The 23,738-nt window shown below is 32.8% G+C and overlaps 3 protein-coding genes and 1 pseudogene across 3 annotated transcripts; 1 reads left to right on the top strand and 3 right to left on the bottom strand.

Moving 5' to 3' along the window:
• Positions 1-12,723: 12,723 nt before the first annotated feature.
• On the bottom strand, positions 12,724-14,480 carry LOC103849253 (peroxisomal membrane protein 13). The gene is made up of 5 exons (XM_018659666.2): positions 14,273-14,480; positions 13,932-14,138; positions 13,788-13,859; positions 13,444-13,685; positions 12,724-13,343 (listed from the first exon to the last, which is right to left on the bottom strand). The coding sequence occupies exons 1-5, from the start codon at positions 14,292-14,294 to the stop codon at positions 13,026-13,028; spliced, it is 861 nt and encodes a 286-aa protein (XP_018515182.1). The 5' UTR covers positions 14,295-14,480; the 3' UTR covers positions 12,724-13,025.
• Positions 14,481-14,504: 24 nt separating this feature from the next.
• LOC103849243 lies at positions 14,505-16,609 on the top strand. The gene is made up of 7 exons (XM_009126056.3): positions 14,505-14,902; positions 15,116-15,215; positions 15,326-15,388; positions 15,587-15,704; positions 15,790-15,872; positions 15,987-16,048; positions 16,165-16,609. The coding sequence occupies exons 1-7, from the start codon at positions 14,685-14,687 to the stop codon at positions 16,274-16,276; spliced, it is 756 nt and encodes a 251-aa protein (XP_009124304.1). The 5' UTR covers positions 14,505-14,684; the 3' UTR covers positions 16,277-16,609.
• Positions 16,610-18,419: 1,810 nt separating this feature from the next.
• LOC103849234 (cytochrome b561 and DOMON domain-containing protein At3g07570) lies at positions 18,420-20,925 on the bottom strand. The gene is made up of 4 exons (XM_009126049.3): positions 20,336-20,925; positions 19,858-20,266; positions 18,889-19,181; positions 18,420-18,804 (listed from the first exon to the last, which is right to left on the bottom strand). The coding sequence occupies exons 1-4, from the start codon at positions 20,561-20,563 to the stop codon at positions 18,574-18,576; spliced, it is 1,161 nt and encodes a 386-aa protein (XP_009124297.1). The 5' UTR covers positions 20,564-20,925; the 3' UTR covers positions 18,420-18,573.
• On the bottom strand, positions 18,471-23,470 carry LOC103849271 (annotated as a pseudogene).
• Between the last annotated feature and the right edge of the window lie 268 nt (positions 23,471-23,738).

The following is a 23,738-nucleotide window of genomic DNA, read 5'->3' as shown; positions in this document are numbered from 1 at the left end:
ATAGTGGTTATTCCATCGATTTAGGAGGTATTATGAAGTTTTACTAAATTAATTGATAAAAACCATTGAACGATGCTCATTTACCATGAAAAATAGTTTAGCATACATTAATACAAATGTAGAATATGGTAGAAATTTTAAAACAACACTAAAGATTATAGGCTTCAGTATATAAAGTATTTACCAAAAACTCAATATTTTTGTAGGGGTTAGCCCATAGATTTTGAGAAAATTTCAAAAAATATGACAATATTGTTTTAATGCCTAGTTGCATCCTGCACTAACATATGATGATGTTCAAAGAGGTTTGGAGCCTTTGTCGTCTCCGTTTATCAAGAAAATAATAATTTATAGTGGTTATTCCATCGATTTAGGGAGTATTATGAAGTTTTATTAAATTATTTGATAAAAACAATTGAACGATGCTCATTTACCATGAAAAAGAGTTTAGCATACATTAATACAAATGTAGAATATGGTAGAAATTTTAAAACAACACTAAAGATTATAGGCTTCAGTATATAAAGTATTTACCAAAAACTCAATATTTTTGTAGGGGTTAGCCCATAGATTTTGAGAAAATTTCAAAAAATATGACAATATTGTTTTAATGCCTAGTTGCATCCCGCACTAACATATGATGATGTTCAAAGAGGTTTGGAATCTTTGTCGTCTCCGTTTATCAAAAAAAATAATAACTTTATAGTGGTTATTCCTTCAATTTAGAGAGTATTATGAAGTTTTACTAAATTAATTGATAAAAACAATTGAACGATGCTCATTTACCATAAAAAGAGTTTAGCATACATTAATACAAATGTAGAATATGGTAGAAATTTTAAAACAACACTAAAGATTATAGGCTTCAGTATATAAAGTATTTACCAAAAACTCAAAATTTTTGTAAGGGGGGTTAGCCCATAGATTTTGAGAAAATTTCAAAAAATATGACAATATTGTTTTAATTCCTAGTTGCATCCTGCACTAACATATGATGATGTTCAAAGAGGTTTGGAGCCTTTGTCGTCTCCGTTTATCAAGAAAATAATAATTTTATAGTGGTTATTCCATCGATTTAGGGGGTATTATGAAGTTTTACTAAATTAATTGATAAAAACCATTGAACGATGCTCATTTACCATGAAAAAGAGTTTAGCATACATTAATACAAATGTAGAATATGGTATAAATTTTAAAACAACACTAAAGATTATAGGCTTCAGTATATAAAGTATTTACCAAAAACTCAATATTTTTGTAGGGGTTAGCCCATAGATTTTGAGAAAATTTCAAAAAATATGACAATATTGTTTTAATGCCTAGTTGCATCCTGCACTAACATATGATGATGTTCAAAGAGGTTTGGAGCCTTTGTCGTCTCCGTTTATCAAGAAAATAATAACTTTATAGTGGTTATTCCATCGATTTAGGGAGTATTATGAAGTTTTACTAAATTATTTGATAAAAACAATTGAATTGAAAGATGCTCATTTACCATGAAAAAGAGTTTAGCATACATTAATACAAATGTAGAATATGGTATAAATTTTAAAACAACACTAAAGATTATAGGCTTCAGTATATAAAGTATTTACCAAAAACTCAATATTTTTGTAGGGGTTAGCCCATAGATTTTGAGAAAATTTCAAAAAATATGACAATATTGTTTTAATGCCTAGTTGCATCCTGCACTAACATATGATGATGTTCAAAGAGGTTTGGAGCCTTTGTGCTTTCCGTTTATCAAGAAAATAATAATTTTATAGTGGTTATTCCATCGATTTAGAAGGTATTATGAAGTTTTACTAAATTAATTGATAAAAACCATTGAATGATGCTCATTTACCATGAAAAAGAGTTTAGCATACATTAATACAAATGTAGAATATGGTATAAATTTTAAAACAACACTAAAGATTATAGGCTTCAGTATATAAAGTATTTACCGAAAACTCAATATTTTTGTAGGGGTTAGCCCATAGATTTTGAGAAAATTTCAAAAAATATGACAATATTGTTTTAATGCCTAGTTGCATCCTGCACTAACATATGATGATGTTCAAAGAGGTTTGGAGCCTTTGTCGTCTCCGTTTTTCAAGAAAATAGTTATTCCATCGATTTAGGGAGTATTATGAAGTTTTACTAAATTAATTGATAAAAACCATTGAACGATGCTCATTTACCATGAAAAAGAGTTTAGCATACATTAATACAAATGTAGAATATGGTAGAAATTTTAAAACAACACTAAAGATTATAGGCTTCAGTATATAAAGTATTTACCAAAAACTCAATATTTTTGTAGGGGTTAGCCCATAGATTTTGAGAAAATTTCAAAAAATATGACAATATTGTTTTAATGCCTAGTTGCATCCTGCACTAACATATGATGATGTTCAAAGAGGTTTGGAGCCTTTTTCGTCTCCGTTTATCAAGAAAATAATAACTTTATAGTGGTTATTCCAACGATTTAGGGAGTATTATGAAGTTTTATTAAATTATTTGATAAAAACAATTGAAAGATGCTCATTAACCATGAAAAAGAGTTTAGCATACATTAATACAAATGTAGAATATGGTCAAAAATTTAAAACAACACTAAAGATTATAGGCTTCAGTATATAAAGTATTTACCAAAAACTCAATATTTTTGTAGGGGGTTTTAGACCATAGATTTTGAGAAAATTTCAAAAAATATGACAATATTGTTTTAATGCCTAGTTGCATCCTGCACTAACATATGATGATGTTCAAAGAGGTTTGGAGCTTTTGTCGTCTCCGTTTATCAAGAAAATAATAATTTTATAGTGGTTATTCCATCGATTTAGGGGGTATTATGAAGTTTTACTAAATTAATTGATAAAAACAATTGAACGATGCTCATTTACCATGAAAAAGAGTTTAGCATACATTAATACAAATGTAGAATATGGTATAAATTTTAAAACAACACTAAAGATTATAGGCTTCAGTATATAAAGTATTTACCAAAAACTCAATATTTTTGTAGGGGTTAGCCCATAGATTTTGAGAAAATTTCAAAAAATATGACAATATTGTTTTAATGCCTAGTTGCATCCTGCACTACCATATGATGATGTTCAAAGAGGTTTGGAGCCTTTGTCGTCTCTGTTTATCAAGAAAATCATAATTTATAGTGGTTATTCCATCGATTTAGGGAGTATTATGAAGTTTTACTAAATTATTTGATAAAAACAATTGAACGATGCTCATTTACCATGAAAAAGAGTTTAGCATACATTAATACAAATGTAGAATATGGTAGAAATTTTAAAACAACACTAAAGATTATAGGCTTCAGTATATAAAGTATTTACCAAAAACTCAATATTTTTGTAGGGGTTAGCCCATAGATTTTGAGAAAATTTCAAAAAATATGACAATATTGTTTTAATGCCTAGTTGCATCCTGCACTAACATATGATGATGTTCAAAGAGGTTTGGAGCCTTTGTGCTTTCCGTTTATCAAGAAAATAATGACTTTATAGTGGTTATTCCATCGATTTAGGGAGTATTATGAAGTTTTATTAAATTATTTGATAAAAACAATTGAAAGATGCTCATTTACCATGAAAAAGAGTTTAGCATACATTAATACAAATGTAGAATATGGTATAAATTTTAAAACAACACTAAAGATTATAGGCTTCAGTATATAAAGTATTTACCAAAAACTCAATATTTTTGTAGGGGTTAGCCCATAGATTTTGAGAAAATTTCAAAAAATATGACAATATTGTTTTAATTCCTAGTTGCATCCTGCACTAACATATGATGATTTTCAAAAAGGTTTGGAGCCTTTGTCGTCTCCGTTTATCAAGAAAATAATAATTATAGTGGTTATTCCATCGATTTAGGGAGTATTATGAAGTTTTATTAAATTATTTGATAAAAACAATTGAAAGATGCTCATTTACCATGAAAAAGAGTTTAGCATACATTAATACAAATGTAGAATATGGTATAAATTTTAAAACAACACTAAAGATTATAGGCTTCAGTATATAAAGTATTTACCAAAAACTCAATATTTTTGTAGGGGTTAGCCCATAGATTTTGAGAAAATTTCAAAAAATATGAAAATATTGTTTTAATGCCTAGTTGCATCCTGCACTAACATATGATGATGTTCAAAGAGGTTTGGAGCTTTTGTCGTCTCCGTTTATCAAGAAAATAATACTTTTATAGTGGTTATTCCATCGATTTAGGAGGTATTATGAAGTTTTACTAAATTAATTGATAAAAACCATTGAACGATGCTCATTTACCATGAAAAAGAGTTTAGCATACATTAATACAAATGTAGAATATGGTAGAATTTTTAAAACAACACTAAAGATTATAGGCTTCAGTATATAAAGTATTTACCAAAAACTCAATATTTTTGTAGGGGTTAGCCCATAGATTTTGAGAAAATTTCAAAAAATATGACAATATTGTTTTAATGCCTAGTTGCATCCTGCACTAACATATGATGATGTTCAAAGAGGTTTGGAGCCTTTGTCGTCTCCGTTTATCAAGAAAATAATAATTTATAGTGGGTTATTCCATCGATTTAGGGGAGTATTATGAAGTTTTACTAAATTAATTGATAAAAACAATTGAACGATGCTCATTTACCATGAAAAAGAGTTTAGCATACATTAATACAAATGTAGAATATGGTAGAAATTTTAAAACAACACTAAAGATTATAGGCTTCTCTATATAAAGTATTTACCAAAAACTCAATATTTTTGTAGGGGGTTAGCCCATAGATTTTGAAAAAATTTCAAAAAATATGACAATATTGTTTTAATGCCTAGTTGCATCCTGCACTAACATATGATGATGTTCAAAGAGGTTTGGAGCTTTTGTCGTCTCCGTTTATCAAGAAAATAATACTTTATAGTGGTTATTCCATCGATTTAGGAGGTATTATGAAGTTTCACTAAATTAATTGATAAAAACCATTGAACGATGCTCATTTACCATGAAAAATAGTTTAGCATACATTAATACAAATGTATAATATGGTATAAATTTTAAAACAACACTAAAGATTATAGGCTTCAGTATATAAAGTATTTACCAAAAACTCAATATTTTTGTAGGGGTTAGCCCATAGATTTTGAGAAAATTTCAAAAAATATGAAAATATTGTTTTAATGCCTAGTTGCATCCTGCACTAACATATGATGATGTTCAAAGAGGTTTGGAGCCTTTGTGCTTTCTGTTTATCAAGAAAATAATGACTTTATAGTGGTTATTCCATCGATTTAGGGAGTATTATGAAGTTTTATAAATTATTTGATAAAAACTATTGAAAGATGCTCATTTACCATGAAAAAGAGTTTAGCATACATTAATACAAATGTAGAATATGGTATAAATTTTAAAACAACACTAAAGATTATAGGCTTCAGTATATAAAGTATTTACCAAAAACTCAATATTTTTGTAGGGGTTAGCCCATAGATTTTGAGAAAATTTCAAAAAATATGACAATATTGTTTTAATGCCTAGTTGCATCCTGCACTAACATATGATGATGTTCAAAGAGGTTTGGAGCTTTTGTCGTCTCCGTTTATCAAGAAAATAATAACTTTATAGTGGTTATTCCATCGATTTAGGAGTATTATGAAGTTTTACTAAATTAATTGATAAAAACAATTGAAAGATGCTCATTTACCATGAAAAAGAGTTTAGCATACATTAATACAAATGTAGAATATGGTATAAATTTTAAAACAACACTAAAGATTATAGGCTTCAGTATATAAAGTATTTACCAAAAACTCAATATTTTTGTAGGGGTTAGCCCATAGATTTTGAGAAAATTTCAAAAAATATGACAATATTGTTTTAATGCCTAGTTGCATCCTGCACTAACATATGATGATGTTCAAAGAGGTTTGGAGCCTTTGTGCTCTCCGTTTATCAAGAAAATAATAATTTTATAGTGGTTATTCCATCGATTTAGGAGGTATTATGAAGTTTTACTAAATTAATTGATAAAAACCATTGAACGATGCTCATTTACCATGAAAAAAAGTTTAGCATACATTAATACAAATGTAGAATATGGTATAAATTTTAAAACAACACTAAAGATTATAGGCTTCAGTATATAAAGTATTTACCAAAAACTCAATATTTTTGTAGGGGTTAGCCCATAGATTTTGAGAAAAATTTCAAAAAATATGACAATATTGTTTTAATGCCTAGTTGCATCCTGCACTAACATATGATGATGTTCAAAGAGGTTTGGAGCCTTTGTCGTCTCCGTTTATCAAAAAATAATAACTTTATAGTGGTTATTCCATCGATTTAGGGAGGTATTATGAAGTTTTATTAATTATTTGATAAAAACATTGAAAGATGCTCATTTACCATGAAAAATAGTTTAGCATACATTAATACAAATGTAGAATATGGTATAAATTTTAAAACAACAATAAGATTATAGGCTTCAGTATATAACGTATTTACCGAAAACTCAATATTTTTGTAGGGGTTAGCCCATAGATTTTGAGAAATTTTCAAAAAATATGAAAATATTGTTTTAATGCCTAGTTGCATCCTGCACTAACATATGATGATGTTCAAAGAGGTTTGGAGCTTTTGTTGTCTCCGTTTATCAAGAAAATAATACTTTTATAGTGGTTATTCCATCGATTTAGGAGGTATTATGAAGTTTTACTAAATTAATTGATAAAAACCATTGAACGATGCTCATTTACCATGAAAAAGAGTTTAGCATACATTAATACAAATGTAGAATATGGTATAAATTTTAAAACAACACTAAAGATTATAGGCTTCAGTATATAAAGTATTTACCAAAAACTCAATATTTTTGTAGGGGTTAGCCCATAGATTTTGAGAAAATTTCAAAAAATATGACAATATTGTTTTAATGCCTAGTTGCATCCTGCACTAACATATGATGATGTTCAAAGAGGTTTGGAGCCTTTGTGCTCCCCGTTTATCAAGAAAATAATAATTTTATATTGGTTATTCCATCGACTTTATAGTGGTTATTCCATCGATTTGGGAGTATTAAGAAGTTTTATTAAATTATGTGATAAAAAACATTGAAAGATGCTCATTTACCATGAAAAAGGGTTTAGCATACATTAATACAAAAGTAAAATATGGTAGAAATTTTAAAACAACACTAAAGATTAAAGGCTTCAGTATATAAAGTATTTACCAAAAACTCAATATTTTTGTAGGGGTTAGCCCATAGATTTTGAGAAAATTTCAAAAAATATGACAATATTGTTTTAATGCCTAGTTGCATCCTGCACTAACATATGATGATGTTCAAAGAGGTTTGGAGCCTTTGTGCTTTCTGTTTATCAAGAAAATAATGACTTTATAGTGGTTATTCCATCGATTTAGGGAGTATTATGAAGTTTTATTAAATTATTTGATAAAAACTATTGAAAGATGCTCATTTACCATGAAAAAGAGTTTAGCATACATTAATACAAATGTAGAATATGGTAGAAATTTTAAAACAACACTAAAGATTATAGGCTTCAGTATACAAAGTATTTACCAAAAACTCAATATTTTTGTAGGGGTTGTTAGCCCATAGATTTTGAGAAAATTTCAAAAAATATGACAATATTGTTTAAATGCCTAGTTGCATCCTGCACTAATATATGATGATGTTCAACGAGGTTTGGAGCCTTTGTCGTCTCCGTTTATCAAGAAAATAATAATTTTATAGCGGTTATTCCATCACTTTAGGAGGTATTATGAAGTTTTACTAAATTAATTGATAAAAACCTTTGAACGATGCTCATTTACCATGAAAAAGAGTTTAACATACATTAATACAAATGTAGAATATGGTAGAAATTTTAAAACAACACTAAAGATTATAGGCTTCAGTATATAAAGTATTTACCAAAAACTCAATATTTTTGTAGGGGTTAACCCTACTAAAATATTGAATTTTTCGGTAAATGCTCTATGTACTGAAGCATATGATCTTTTGTCTTGTTTTAAAATTTCTAAACACATTATACATTTGTATTAATGTATATTAAACTCTCTTTCATGGTACATGGGCATCGTTTTAATTTTTTGTCAATTAATTTAGTAAAACTTCATAGTACTCCCTAAATTGGTGGACTACCACTATAAAATCACTATTTTCGAAAGAATCATAGACAAAAAAAAGTTCTAAACCTCTTTGACCTTCATCATATATTAGTGAAGGATGCAACTATGCATTAAAACATAATTTTCATATTTTTGAAATTTCTCAAAATCATTGTGCTAATAACCTCTACGAAAATATTGATTTTTTTGGTAAATGCTCAATATACTGAAGCCTATGATCTTTATTGTTGTTTACAATTTTCTAAACCCATTCTACATTTGCATTAATGTATATTAAACTCTCTTTCATGGTAAATCACTATTTTCTAGAGAAACAGAGACAACAAAAGTTCCAAAACTCTTTTAGTCTTTTACTTTCATCATATGTTAGTGAATGATGCATTTATGCATTAAACAGTATTTTCATATTTTTGAATTTTTTTCAAAATCTATTTGTTAGCCCCTACAAAAATACTGAATTTTTCTCAAAATCTATGTGTTAACCCCTACAAAAATATTGAATTTTTCGGTAAATACTCTATATACTGAAGCCTCTGGTCTTTAGTATTGTTTCAAAATTTATAAACACATTGTACATTTGTATTAATGAATATTAAACTCTCTTTGACGGTACATGGGAATCGTTTTAATTTTTTTCAATTTATATAGTAAAACTTCATAATACTCTCTAAATTGGTGGACTAACCACTATACAAATTGATATTTTCTAGAGAAATAGAGACAAAAAAGTTTCACACCCCTTTGACATTTATCATATGTTAGTGAATGCAACTATGCATTAAAACAAAATTTTCATATTTTTGAATTTTTCTAAAAATCTATGTGTTAATAATCTCTACGAAAATATTAACACATAGATTATTATATTGAATGCTCTATATACTAAAGCCTATTATATTTAGTGTTATTTTAAAATTTCTAAACATATTATACATTTGTATTAATGTATATTGAACTCTCGTTCATTGTACATGGGCATCGTTTTAATTTTTTGTCAATTAATTTAGTAAAACTTCATAATACTCTCTAAATTGGTGGACTAACTACTACAAAATCGTCATTCTCTAGAAAAACAGACACAACAAAAGTTTCAAACCTCTTTGACTTTCATCATATATTAGTGAAGGATTCAACTATGCATTAAAACAGTATTTTCATAGATTTGAATTTTTCTCAAAAGCTTTGTGTTAATCCTACGAAATATTGAATTTTTCAGTTAATGCTATATATACTGAAACCTATGATATTTAGTGTTTTTTTATAGTTTCTAAACACATTTTACATTTGTACTAACGTATATTAAACTCTCTTTCATGGTACTTGTGCATCGTTTTAATTTTTTGTCAATTATTTTAGTAAAACTTCATAATACTCTCTAAATTGGTGGACTAACCAATATAAAATCACTATTTTCTAAAGAAGCATAGACAAACAAACGTTCTAAACCTCTTTGACTTTCATCATATATTAGCGAAGGATACAACTACGCATTAAAACATAATTTTCATATTTTTGAATTTTTCTCAAAATCTATGTGCTAATAACCCCTACAAAAATATTGAATTTTTCGGTAAATGCTCTATATACTGAAGCCTATGATCTTTAGTGTTATTTTAAAATGTCTAAACACATTCTTCATTTGTATTAATTTATATTAAACTCTCTTTCATTGTACATTAGCATCATTTAAAATTTTTGTCAATTAATTTAGTAAAACTTCATAACTCTTCCTAAATTGGTGGACTCACCACTATAAAATCGTTATTTTCTAGAGAAACGGAGACAAAAAAAAGTTCCAATACTCTTTGACCTTCATCATATGTTAGTGAAGGATGTAACTATGTATTGAAACAGTATTTTCATATTTTTGATTTTTTTTCAAAATCTATGTGTTGATTTTTTAGGTAAATGCTCTATATACTAAAGCCTATGATCTTTAGTGTTGTTTTAAAATTTCTAAACATATTCTACATTTGTATTAATGTATATTAAACTCTCTTTCATGGTACATGGGCATCGTTTTAATATTTTGTCAATTAATTTAGTTAAACTTCATAATACTCTCTTAATTGGTGGATTAACCATTATAAAATCGTCATTCTCTAAAAAACGGAGAAAACAAAGGTTTCAAACCTATTTGACCTTCACATATGTTAGTGAAGGATACAACTATACATTAAAACAATATTTTTTTATTTTTTAATTTTTCTCAAAATCTATACTCCTACGAAAATATTGAATTTTTCGATAAATGCTCTATATACTAAAGCCTATGATCTTTAGTGTTGTTTTAAAATTTCGAAACACATTCTACATTTGTATTAATGTATATTCAACTCTCTTTCATGGTACAAGGGCATCATTTAATTTTTTTATCAATTAATTTTTTTATCAATTAATTTAGTAAAACTTCATAATACTTCATAAATTGGTGGACTAACTACTATAAAATCGCGCTATTTTCTAGAAAAATGGAGACAACAAAAGTTTTAAACCCCTTTGACATTCATCATATATTAGTGAATGATGCAACTTTGCATTAAAACATTATTTTCCTATTTTTGAATTTTTCTCAAAAGCTATGTGTTAACCCCTACGAAAATATTGATTTTTTCGGTAAATGCTCTATGTACTGAAGCCTATGATTTTTATTATTGTTTTAAAATTTCTAAACACATTCTACATTTGTATTAATGTATATTAAACTCTCTTTCATGGTACATGGAAATCATTTATTTTTTTGTCAATTAATTTAGTAAAACTTCATAATACTCTCTAAATTGGTTGACTAACCACTATAAAATCGCTATTTTCTAGAGAAATAGAGACAACAAAAATTCCAAAATTCTTTGACCTTCATCATATGTTAGTGAATGATGCAACTATGCATTAAACAGTATTTTCATATTTTTGAAATTTTTTCAAAATCTATGTGTTAACCCCTACGAAAATATGGAATTTTCTCAAAATCTATGTGTTAACCCCTACGAAAATATTAAATTTTTTCTCAAAATCTATATGCTCTATATACGGAAGCCTATGATCATTAGTGTTGTTTTAAAATTTCTAAACACATTCTATTTTTGTATTAATGTATATTAAACTCTCTTTCATGGTACATGTGCATCGTTTTAGTTTGTGTTTCAATTAGTTTAGTAAAACTTCATAATACTCCTTAAATTGGTGGACTAACCACAATAAAATCGTTATTTTCTAGAGAAACGAAGACAACAAAAGTTTCAAACCTCTTTGACATTCATCATATGTTAGTGAAGGATGCAACTATGCATTAAAACAGTATTTTCATATTTTTGAATTTTTCTTAAAATCATTGTGTAAATACTGAATTTTTCGGTAAATGCTCTATGTACTGAAGTCTATAATCTTTAGTGTTGTTTTAAAATTTCTAAACACATTCTACATTTGTATTAATGTATATTGAACTCTCTTTCATTGTACATGAGCATCGTTTTAATTTTTTGTCAATTAATTTAGTAAAATTTCATAATACTCTCTAAATTGGTGGACTAACTATTATAAAATTGTCATTCTCTAGAAAAACGGAGACAAGAAAAGTTTCAAATCTCTTTTACCTTCATCATATGTTACTGAAAGATGCAACTATGCATTAAAACAGTATTTCCTTATTTTTAATTTTTCTCAAAATCTATATGTTAACCCCTACAAAAATATTGATTTTTTCGGTAAATGATCTATATATTGAAGCCTATGATCTTTAGCGTTGTTTTAAAATTTATAAACACATTCTACATTTGTTAATGTATATTAAACTCTCTTTCATGGCACATAAGTATCGTTTTAATTTTTTGTCAATTAATTTAGTAAAATTTCATAATACTCTCAAAATTGGTGGACTAACCACTATAATATCGCTATTCTCTAGAAAAACGAAGACAATAAAGGTTCCAAACCTGTTTGACTTTCATCATATGTTTGTGAAGGATGCAACTATGAATTAAAACAGTATTTTCATATTTTTGAATTTTTCTCAAAATCTATGTGTTAACTAACCCCTACGAAAATATTGAATTTTCGGTAAATGCTCAATATACTGAAGCCTATGATGTTTGGTGTTGTTTTAAATTTTCTAAACACATTCTACATTTGTATTAATGTATATTAAACTTTCTCTCATGGTACATGGGTATCGTTTTAATTTTTTGTCGATTAATTTAGTAAAACTTCATAATACTCCCTCAATTGGTGGAGTAACCACTATAAAATCGCTATTTTCTAGAGAAACGGAGACAATAAAAGTTTAAAACCTCTTTGATATTCATCATATGTTAGTGAAGGATGAAACTATGCATTAAAACAATATTTTTATATTTTTGAAATTTTCTCAAAATCATTGTGTTAACCCCTACGAAAATATTGAATTTTTCGGTAAATGCTCTATGTACTGAAGCCTATGATCTTTAGTGTTGTTTTAAAATTTCTAAACACATTCTACATTTGTGTTAATGTATATTAAACTCTCTTTCATGGTAAATTGGCATCATTTTAATTTTTTGTCAACTAATTTAGTAAAACGTCATAATACTTCCTAAATTGGTGTACTAACCACTATAAAATCGCTATTTTCTAGAGAAACGAAGACAACAAAAGTTCCAAAACTCTTTGACCTTCATCATATGTTAGTGAAAGATGCAACTATGCATTAAAACAGCATTTTCATATTTTGATTTTTTTTTCAAAATTTATGTGTTAAAGCTTACGAAAATATTGAATTTTTGGGTAAATGCTCTATATATTGGAGTATTCAGAGTGTCGGTACAAACTCAATCCGGGTTGGAGGCCGCTCGTAACAAACTCATTATCAGAGCAGTGTTGAAAGGATTTGGAGGCGTGAAAGAAGCAACAACTTAGTTACCCCATAGATTGTCCCAACCACCGCCACCACCTGGTGCAGCGGCTTTAGTCCCCTCGACGCAGTTCTGGTTTCCATGGGGCTGGTGTGGTAAAGGGACTCCATTAGACCCTTGTGGCTGCTGCTGCTGCTGCATCTTTCTAGGCTTTGTTTTCACCCCGAGCAAACACAATACAAATCTCGCTAATTCTCCATACAACATACCACCACGATCACATAGCTGAAGAAGAGCAGACATCAACATATGAAAAGCCTGTGTGTTCTGGTCAATCAGCATCGCTACACGCCCAAAGAAACTCACAGCACCTTGCAACTGTCATCAAGCAACAAAACACAAACACTTTAACGTTATAAAAACTCATCAACTTCTTGGTTTCTTAAAACATTACAAAACATAAAAGAATGAACCATACCACGCGGAGAAAAGATATCCAGAAGCCTGGTGGAGATGGAGGTTGATTATTAGGGTCGTTTGAATCTTGACCACCATAAGGACTCATCCCCATACCCATACCATAACCACCATACATACCTGAACCTCTATAGAGACCACCACCACCATACACTCCTCTACTATACATGCTACCACCACCATACATTCCACCCCCATATAAAGAACCATACCTAGGGTTCAGACCTACGTTTGAACCATAACCTGCATCACACGCAACAAAAGAATTAAGCTTATCTCCTCTCAATAATTAAAAAATAAACATCTACACATACATTCCACGCCCATATAAAGAACCATACCCACCTAGTCCTGAAGGACCTGAACCATATGCACCCGAGCCATACCTAGGGTTCAGACCTAGGTTTGAACCATAACCTGCATCACACGCAACAAAAGAAAGTAAGCTCATCTCCTCTCAATAATTAAAAAAATAACATCTACACATACCGCCATAGGTCTGCTGCTGCTGCCGAGGTCTAATAGGTAGAGGCCTACTCAGTGCATTCATATTAGCAGGTGTATGATTCCTATCAGCTGTGCCAGAAGCCTCAACTGAATCAGCAGTGCTGGTATTCGAAGGAGGCCTGAAAGGCTTAGGAGGACCAGACGTGTTGTTGTTTCCTGCTCGTTCCCAAGGTTTAGGAGGTCTTCCACCTATAGCAACACTAAGTTGAAGTAAAATTACATGTTGTATAATGTGAACTATAACCCATGCGTCTGCCACAAGACAACGAAACCCTAAAAAAACCACAACTTAAAAAAGCCAAAAGATTTACGAATCAGCTGACCTGATGGATGAGACGTGGCCATAACCGAGACGATTCAAGAACTCTCCGACGCAGCCAACCACAAGAGCGTAGAGAGGCAGAGAGAGAGGAGGGAGCTTTCTTCTTCTTTTTAGGTTTATCATATTTTAAGCCCCTAAAGTTCCGATCTTTACCGAAAAAGCCTCGAAATAACTTAAATAGATAATAAAGCCCCAAAAAAGGATAAAGATGAAAACTAAAAAAAATTGATTTTTTTTTAATAAACAAAAGATTCCATTTTTCGAGAGAAGGGCGGCGGCGGGGTTGTCTCTCTCTCTCTCTGTTTCTCTATCACGGCGAAGTCTTGTCTGAATCCCGGAGTTGTCAAATCTCCGGTGTAAATCATTTGAAGAAAGGAAGCGACTTTCTGTAATCCAGAGATTTGGGTAATTTGATGGCGGCGAGCGCGAATCCGACAGAAGGTTCATCGGCGGCGGAGAAGATATCGTCTTCATCGGCAGTGGCGGCTACGAATGGTGGTGCTGCTGTGAAGTCAGTGGAGAATGGTGGGATGGATAATTCAGAGACGATAAGCGCGCTGAGGCATAATCCAGGGATCTCTGTTGATTGGACCCTTGAGGAGCAATCCTTATTGGAAGATTTGCTCGCCAAGTACTCTTCTTTCTCTCTCTCTCTCTCTTAACATGTTGTTCTGTCTTTACTTGTGTGAGAGTTGTTAGCTTTTTATTTTTAAAGATATGTCTAAAGGAGTGATCTTTGGAGGTTGATTAGTATATTTCAAGATGACTGGTCTAATTAGGCTTGGAGTTGTTGTATTTGTAAGAGTCTTTTTTTTTTCTTAATTCATGTCGCTGTTTTATGAAGGTACGCGTCAGAGCCTACGATAGTTCGTTATGCGAAGATTGCAATGAAGATGAAGGATAAAACCGTTAGAGATGTTGCTCTGCGTTGTAGATGGATGACTGTAAGTTCTCTCAGCTTTTGCTATTTTTCTTAGTTCTTGATGGCTCTGTTCATTAGTAAGAGTGCATTGACTGTTCTTCTTACCTCTGTGTTACTGATGATGGATTGCAGAAGAAGGAAAACGGAAAGCGTAGGAAAGAAGACCATTCCTCAAGGAAGAGCAAAGATAAGAAAGTATGTAAAATTTTGATACTAGTAAAGCTACAAAATAAAAGAAAGATACTTGATGCACAGACCATACATTAGCTTTTCAGTGTGTTCTTCTAAATGTGTCACTAGCTTATTAATCTCTAGTCATTTACTTATGGTTTTGTAAAATTATTGGATGGTCTTATGGTGCATATGGAAGTTTACATCAAATCTGTTTGGCAGGAGAAAACTACTGATTCTTCAGCCAAGTCCTCGTCTCATTTGATTGTGCATCCGAATGGTCCCTCATATGCTCCTCCTATGTTGCCAATAGATACTGATGATGGCGTTTCATATAAAGGTTCGGTTTGTCTCCAAGAATCCTAGTTTCTTTCAACTAGTTTGAGTTAGAATAAACATTAAGTAGTGTCTTGGCTTCTTTGCAGCTATTGGTGGTGTGAGTGGAGATCTTCTCGAACAAAATGCTCAGATGTTCAACCAAGTTTCAACAAATTTCTCTGTTTTCCAGGTGAATGCTACTTCCATTTCTTTCAGCTTGTAGAGTTCTATACTCTTCACTAGTTTTGTTTGGACTTGATTTTGCTTCGTTGACTTCTCACAGATTCTTTTCTTCGCGTTGCAGATACATGAGAACGTCAATATCTTGTGCAAAGCTCGGGACAACATCCTCTCAATCTTGAACGAGTAATACCTTTATATCCTACATCTATAGATCATTCCTATCTCATTAGCATTCCTGTTGTAATGTGTAAAACTCAAAACCTTTGCTTGTTTTGCTGATTGAACAATTTGTGTTGCAGCTTGAATGACATGCCTGAGGTTATGAAGCAGATGCCACCTCTCCCGGTGAAGGTGAACCAAGACCTTGCGAATTCGATCCTCCCTCGCCCGCCCCATCAAATGAAGTCTTGATGGATCTTATAGAGCCGATTGATGGTTGATTCTTGTCAAAGAAGAAAAGGAAATAAATGGCGGGATGTAGAGAGTGTCCACTGGTAATGATGATAGAAGACGGGTTTTGTCCTGATTCAGTAGAGTTACTACTAGTCTCCTTTGCAATTTCAGACGTTTCTCAATATTCTTAGCAAACGGTTAGGGTTGTATTGTCGTTTAGGATGTGAATAGATTTCAATTGTTTATGGTAAAGATACACAATTGTTATACATCCTCTCTTTAGAACAGAACGAATGTACTTGTTAATTTCTGAAATGAGAGAAAAAAGACTAATGTATTTGTAACACAACATGGTAACTCTTGTTCGTAGCTTAAAGAAGAGGTCACTAGTCAAAAAAGCAAAGTTTGTCGAGATTTGTGGATCTTCTTTTTTTTTTTTTCCCAAATTGTTTTTATTGATTAAACGGCCGGAGCCCACAAACAAAAAGCCCACTAGCATGAGGGGCAACTTACAACAAAGGCCGAGGCCCAAAATGAAAAACGGCCCAGCATACCCAAACCACGAAATCAGACGGTTCGCCCTAGAGGCGCACCAAGGAGACAGGCTGGACACGTGTAAACATCTGGAGAGTCTGCACGCCACGCGTCGTCCGCCTCGACTTGATCTCCGCCTCACCGCACAACCGCCGACACCAGCCACCGACACCCACTTTTCACCGGATCTCCGATACTGCAGAGCCTCCGCGTCACCAAATCACTTCACGGCCGCACTGTCTTCACGCCGGAGAGATCGTCGTTCAAACGAGATCTCCATCTGACTCTGAATCACCAGAAATCCTAGAAAGGCGCGCCGCGAACCACCGCTCTGTCGTCTTGACAATCGTCGCCGTCGCCAGGCAACTCGACCTCGACGACCCACGAACTCCGACTCGAACTACACGAAACCAGTAACCACAACCCAAAAATTAGGGCTTCAACACGACGGCGAGGATCTTTCTGAGCCTCCTCACCCCGTTATACCTAAGCCGGCAAAGAAGAAGCTGAAGAAGCCTCCCTTCCCGGAAGCTAGAGCGGCGTCAGTGAATCTGAGATAGCCTCCACCCCCCGCAGACAGATCGGCGTCGATGAAGCTAGAGAAGCCTCCATCGCCCGGAGAAACACAATCCGAACCAATCAAAACTTCCGTCTCCTCCGAGGCTCTCCAACCGGCGCGTCTTCACTCCAAGGCCAACCACCGACAAAGTCAGTTGTGGTATCAGAGCTTCGACAAGGCGACCGTTGATGGCACTTCGGAAACAAGGCGTAGAGAGGCTAACTTGCTGAATGAGAAGGGCTCCGGCGACGGCACGGACGCTCACGCGCCGGCCGTACGCCGGAGAAAGTCTTTTCTCTCTTTTCTCTCTTTTCTCTCTTATCAATTGTATGTGGATCTTCTTTAGATCACAAAGTTTTGAGGAAATATAAATAAAGGAATGAGTTTATATTTTCACTGGCCCCATGAGTCATTGTCATGCACCAACGGAATCGGATAGTTTGCATTCGATTGTTCCATACATGTTTTGTTGGTTATTAGTTGCCGATAGTTCCTTACGTGTTTTGTTGGTTATTAGTTGCCGACTGGTACAAGCTTATTGTTAGTGGGCTAAGCATTTTATCGGTTAAATTTGATTCGAGTTGTTATTCGTCTAAGTTTGATTCAATCCAAAAAATTCGAATATCTGTAAGTTTTCGAAGTATTAAAACTTAATATCCGTTTAAAACGAAACAAAGCAAATTATAAATACTAAAAAATTAGAGATGGATATTTGCTTCGTTCCGCTTTATAAAAAAAAAAAATATATATATATATATATATAATTAAATATGTAAGAGCCCATTACAATGCCTAACCATTTGGATTAAATAGATGGATCGAACTATGTGTGGTGAAACTCGATCTTAATCGTTAGATTAAAGCTTATAACTTCTAATTGTTTGATGTTTTTCATGTTGAGTCGTTTAATTAGTTCGAGGATCTCAGATTTGAACAAGGCTAATCTTTAAGGCATGCAAAAGTGATCAGGTTTATTTATTATCAAAAACATTTAGAGTGATAGAAAATGTCTACACTGAAGGTTCATCATTGGTAATATCGTGAAAATACTAATAATTAAAAATAAAATACCAAAACTTAATTCTTGAAATACCAAATACTATAAGTAAAAATGACAAGAAGCGAAAAACATATCATTCAAGTGATCAGTCAATAAATGCTCAATACATCACACTGTCCTATCCAAGATCAATATCGTGGCAAGAAATTTTTAAATAAAAGCTCATTTGTTAAATAGCTTTCTAACTTCTAATCCAGTAGCAGCCAAAGCCAAGACACCAACTGCAGAACCGTAACCAGCGTTCCAAGAAGAGCCAGCTTTAGCCAAGTGAATACCATAGAAGATGTTAGAAATAGCGAGTATTATCAAAGCTCTTCCTATGTTGTGATGATACCAGTTCCAATATTTCCTGTATTTCGATTCTTTGTCCGGTCGAGCAAGCAACGCTAGTACCTGTAATGCCGATAAACAAAACCAGTTTTATGTTTTTTTCTTTTTGGTAGTTTACTCGAGTTTTGAGCGTGAAAGAAGATGAACCTGGAGACCACCCATGACGAGTATTGTTATCCCAAGGGCTTTGTGCGTGGAAACATTACTAGCGTTGGTTCGGTTTTCAAGAATCAAACCGCAAATGATACCAGTTAAGCCTAGGAGAAAGCCAATGATCTGGACAGCGATATGAGAATAGAACCAAGTCGGCTCCCATTGCTTCATGTGTCGAGCAACTATGGCGCCGATGATGATTAGTATTCCCCAGCCAATCATGTTCATTAGCCCATGTGTCTTCCTTAGCTTAGAGTGTGGTGAACCCTTAACCACACTTTGCGAACCTTTTAATTCATCAATGGAACCAAAAAAGCATTACTCTATGAAACAAGAACATACCAAATTTTTTAGTCTGCCACAGTATCATCTTGCTGCACCATGATTGCTTTTTTGTTACAATTTTTTTGCCACTAGATATTGAAGGATATTTTATGATTTTTAAAATGTAAATAAAAGAAGATCAATTATAGTATTAGCATATGATTGTTTGTTGAAACATTGATAATGTATTTTTGTTAATTAGTAGTAATATATATTTTGAAAAATATATGAGAGGCTATAGTAGTTGGGCAAGAGAGACCAAGAGTATTGAAAATAGAGTGGATGTGATGTAAAAAGAACTCCAACATAATCGTTTCAGAAGAATACTACAAACTTGTACCAGTTCATAATCGTCATCACCACAAATGTGGTTAACTTTTGACGTCAACGATGTGTGTGTTTTATAAAATATTTGATTAAAATTAAAATATGATGTCGTCAGAAAGCAACAATAACAAATAAGCATTTGTTTATACTCGTGGCCACTTACCAGACTGTCTCGTGGAGATGGTGGTGATCATTAACCACTCAAATAATGGATTAATACAATATTTACTTAATTAATTATAGTCAGATAAACTAAACTAAACAAGCTGGATTTTAAAAAAGAGTTAAAAAAGGAAGATGGCTATTGCTTACCTGTATTATAATTGATGGTGGTGGTGGTCATGGCTTGGTGCTCCCTCAACCTAAACCCCGGCGAAGACGGGAAGAATCCGGCAGGTCCCTTAGCGTAAAGAATGCTCTGCCGCGGCAGCTCAGCCGTCAACTTAAAACTCATGTAAAGACGCGACGACACTGACTCGATCTTTAAAGAACCGTTGACGATCACTAAGTCTCCTTGGTCAGGCGTTACTTCTCCCGGAGACTGTCCTCCGAGAAAGTATTGTTTCGCCTGTCCTCCTCCTCCGCTTCCGGGAGGTAACCACCCGACCACGGCACTGGATCCGATCATCTGACCGTTGGTGGAGAATCCGATCCCGATGAAGACGTTGGAGTCTGGAGCCGATAAGATGAAGCTCCATGTGTTCTCTAACGTTCTTGCATACTATTTGATATGTCAAAATTTAATATGATTTTTTTTTAAAGATATTGAGACATGGAGAAGTGGACTTACTCGAAGGATGTAGTTCTGTGGAGTCCATGCTTCGACGCATTGAAGGAGGCTTGAGTTGAAGGTGAGGTCGTTGAGCGGTAGAGTTGAACTGCATGAATCCGTAGTTTGCTGAATGGTGAGAGGTGGACATTGAAGAGCGATTAAGGTGAAGAAGATAAAAGAAACGGAAGAATAAAGGTTCATCTTCATTTTCTCTCGATCTGAAAGATGAAAGTAGTGGAGGATCATGATGATCACGATGACAAAGAATTATATATATGATTTGTGTCGTTTTATGACCGAAGGAAGCAGTTGAGAATTCGAATAGTTTTTAAAAAATCTGTTGTTTTTTTATTGGTAAAGTAAATAACTCTTAAGCAAATAGTAGTATAAGTATGTGTCGTGTGGAAAGCAAGTTTCATTATTTGTCTCCCTCTGGTCGTTGCTTAAAATGTGGGGAAAATTCTCTAGTAGTGATAAAATGTGAACAGCGAAGGCTCATACTTGCTCGGATCGTGAAGAATACGCCAATATAAAACCCACAAATACATTCTTGAGATGGCAAATGTACTAGAAAGTAAAAATGGTCCCAAGAAAAAACACATCATTCCAAGTGTTGAGTCAATCAATGTTCAATAAATACATCACACTCTTTTTATAGATGATAAATATCATGCTGGAAAATCAAAACATTTTGTGTTTTTCAAGAAGTTTCTAACTTCTAATCCAATAGCAGCCAAAGCCAAGACACCAATCGCAGAACCGTAACCGACGTTCCAGGAAGTGCCAGCTTTACCCAGATGAATACCATAGAAGATGTTCGAAATAGTGAGTATTATCATAACTCTTCCTATGTTGTGATGATACCAGTTCCAGTATTTCCTGTATTTGGATTCTTTGTCCGGTCGAGCAAACAAGGCTAGGACCTGTAATGCCGATAAACAAAAACATATTTTATGTTGATTGTATGTTTTTTTTGGTAATTTACTGGAATTTTAAGTGTGAAAGAAGATTAACCTGGAGAAAGCCCATGACGAGTATTGTTATCCCAAGGGCTTTGTGCGTGGAAACATTATTGGCGTTGGTTTGGTTCTCGAGAAACAAACCGCAAATGATGCCAATTGAACCTAGGAGAAAGCCGGTCATCTGGATAGCGATGTGAGAATATAACAAAAGGTAGCCATAAAAGTAGGCGGTGGTTTGCTCCATATGTCGTGCCACTATGGCACCGATGATGATTAGTATTTCCCAGCCAAACATGTTCATTAGCCCATGCATCTTCCTTAGCATAGAGTGTGACGAACCCTTAACCACACTTTGCGAACCTTTTTTAATCCATCAAAGGAACAGAAAATAAAAACATTACTCTTCTGAAGTCTGTCACACTACCATTTGACACCATGGTTTTTGTTTCTCAAAATTTATTTGCCACTATATATTGAAGGATATTTTATGATCTTAAAATATATATATATAAGAATCCTCATTGGGGTTGGTTTCAGAAGAACATTACAAACTTGTACCAGTTCCTAATTCGTCATCATCACAACTGTGGTTAATTATTGACGTCAGGTATGTGTTTTAAGTAAATTATTTGATTAATATGATGTTATGAGAAGGCAGCAATACCAAATTAGCATTTGTTTATAATACTCGTGACCACTTACCAGACTGTCTCATGAAGAGGGCGGTGATCATTAACCAGGCAAATAATGAATACATTAAATATTGCCTCTACTTAGTTAGTCAGATAGCCTAAACTAAACGTAACTAAACAAGTTGGATTTAAAAAAGGGAGATGTTTCTTGCTTACCTGTAACATAATTGATGGTCGTGGTGGTCATAGATTGGTGCTCTCTCAACCTAAACCCCGGCGAAGATGGGAAGAACCCAGCAGGTCCCTTAGCGTAAAGAATGCTCTTTCTGGCATCTCCACCGTCAACTGAAAACTCATGTAAAGACGCGACGACACTGACTCAATCTTTAAAGAACCGTTGACGATCACTAGGTCTCCTTGATCAGGCATCACTTTGCCCGGAGACTTTCCTCCGAGAAAGTATTGTTTCGTATGTCCTTGTCCACCGTTCGGAGGTAGCCACCCAACGACGGCGCTGGATCCGATCATTTGACCGTTGGTGGAGAATCCAATCCCGATGAAGACGCTGGAGTCAGGTGCCGATAAGATGAAGCTCCATGTGTTCTCCACGGTTCTAGCATACTGTATGATATGTCAAATTTTAATATTTCTTTTATCTCAAATGATCCATGTTAAAATGATCCATGTTTTACAAAAAAACAAGTACATATTTTAGATTATCAATACATTTTAAGTAATAATCGTAAATTGTAAATTTTGAAAAACTTAAGTTTGTTGAATTGTGATTGGTTAAAAATTGTGGAAAACAGTTAGTAAAATTGCATTATAATCAAAATTATAATTTTTTTAATATGTATACAAACTTTAAACATAAATGTTTCGAAATGGAGGAAGTCTAATATTTAAAGAAAAAAAATTAATATGATCTTTGAAAAATATATTGGGAAATGGAGAGAAGTGGACTTACTCGGAGGATGTAGTTCTCGGGAGTCCAAGCTTCGACGCATTGAAGGAGGCTGGAGTTGAAGGTGAGGTCGTTGAGTGGTAGAGTTGAGCTGCAGGTTTCCGTAGCTTTCTGAATGGTGAGAGGTGGACATTGAAGAGCGATCAAGGTGAATAAGATGAAGGAAACTGAAGAATAAAGATTCATCTTCATTTTCTCTCCCTGGATGTGAAAGATGAAAGTAGTGTAGGATCATGATGATGAAGACGACAGTGAATTATATATAGGATGCGTACGTAGATTTATGAGAGATAGTGTCTCTGTTGGTAATTTTATTTAAAAGAAAATCAGATTCTATCTTTTATTTCCGTTGGTAGAGTAAAAAGAAAATGACACATATATATATTACTATCTTAACAGTTGCATTATACAACGAATAAATGAGTCGTGCTAAATACAAATTAAATCTGATTATAACTCAAACAAACTATCTAACTTTTTAGAATGTGTTTAAATCTATATTGGCCATTAGCAAACCATTTTACCGTAGGATAAGTAACTCTTTTTTTTTACATTTAAGAAACTCGTTAAAAATAGTGTCTTGGGAAGCAAGTTTCATTATCTCTTTCCCTTCGTTGGTTAAAATGTAGGAAATAACTGAAATGTACTAGTTACCTTTACACAATTTTTTATCATTTTAAGACGAAAATGATAAATATTTCTTCATATATCTTTCCTGCTTTTTAGTTTGCTATGAATCGTATCTTTTTCATTATTTATCTCGGACTAACTTTGCATGTATCAACTCGTAACTGATTGTGTCTGCTACATGACGTTAATTGATTATGTGTTGGTTCACAAGTGTTGTAATTCCACAAATTTTC

Source organism: Brassica rapa, chromosome A01 (genome assembly GCF_000309985.2).
Source record: "Brassica rapa cultivar Chiifu-401-42 chromosome A01, CAAS_Brap_v3.01, whole genome shotgun sequence".
Taxonomy (NCBI): Eukaryota; Viridiplantae; Streptophyta; class Magnoliopsida; order Brassicales; family Brassicaceae; genus Brassica; species Brassica rapa.
This window is presented reverse-complemented; position numbering and strand designations above follow the sequence as displayed.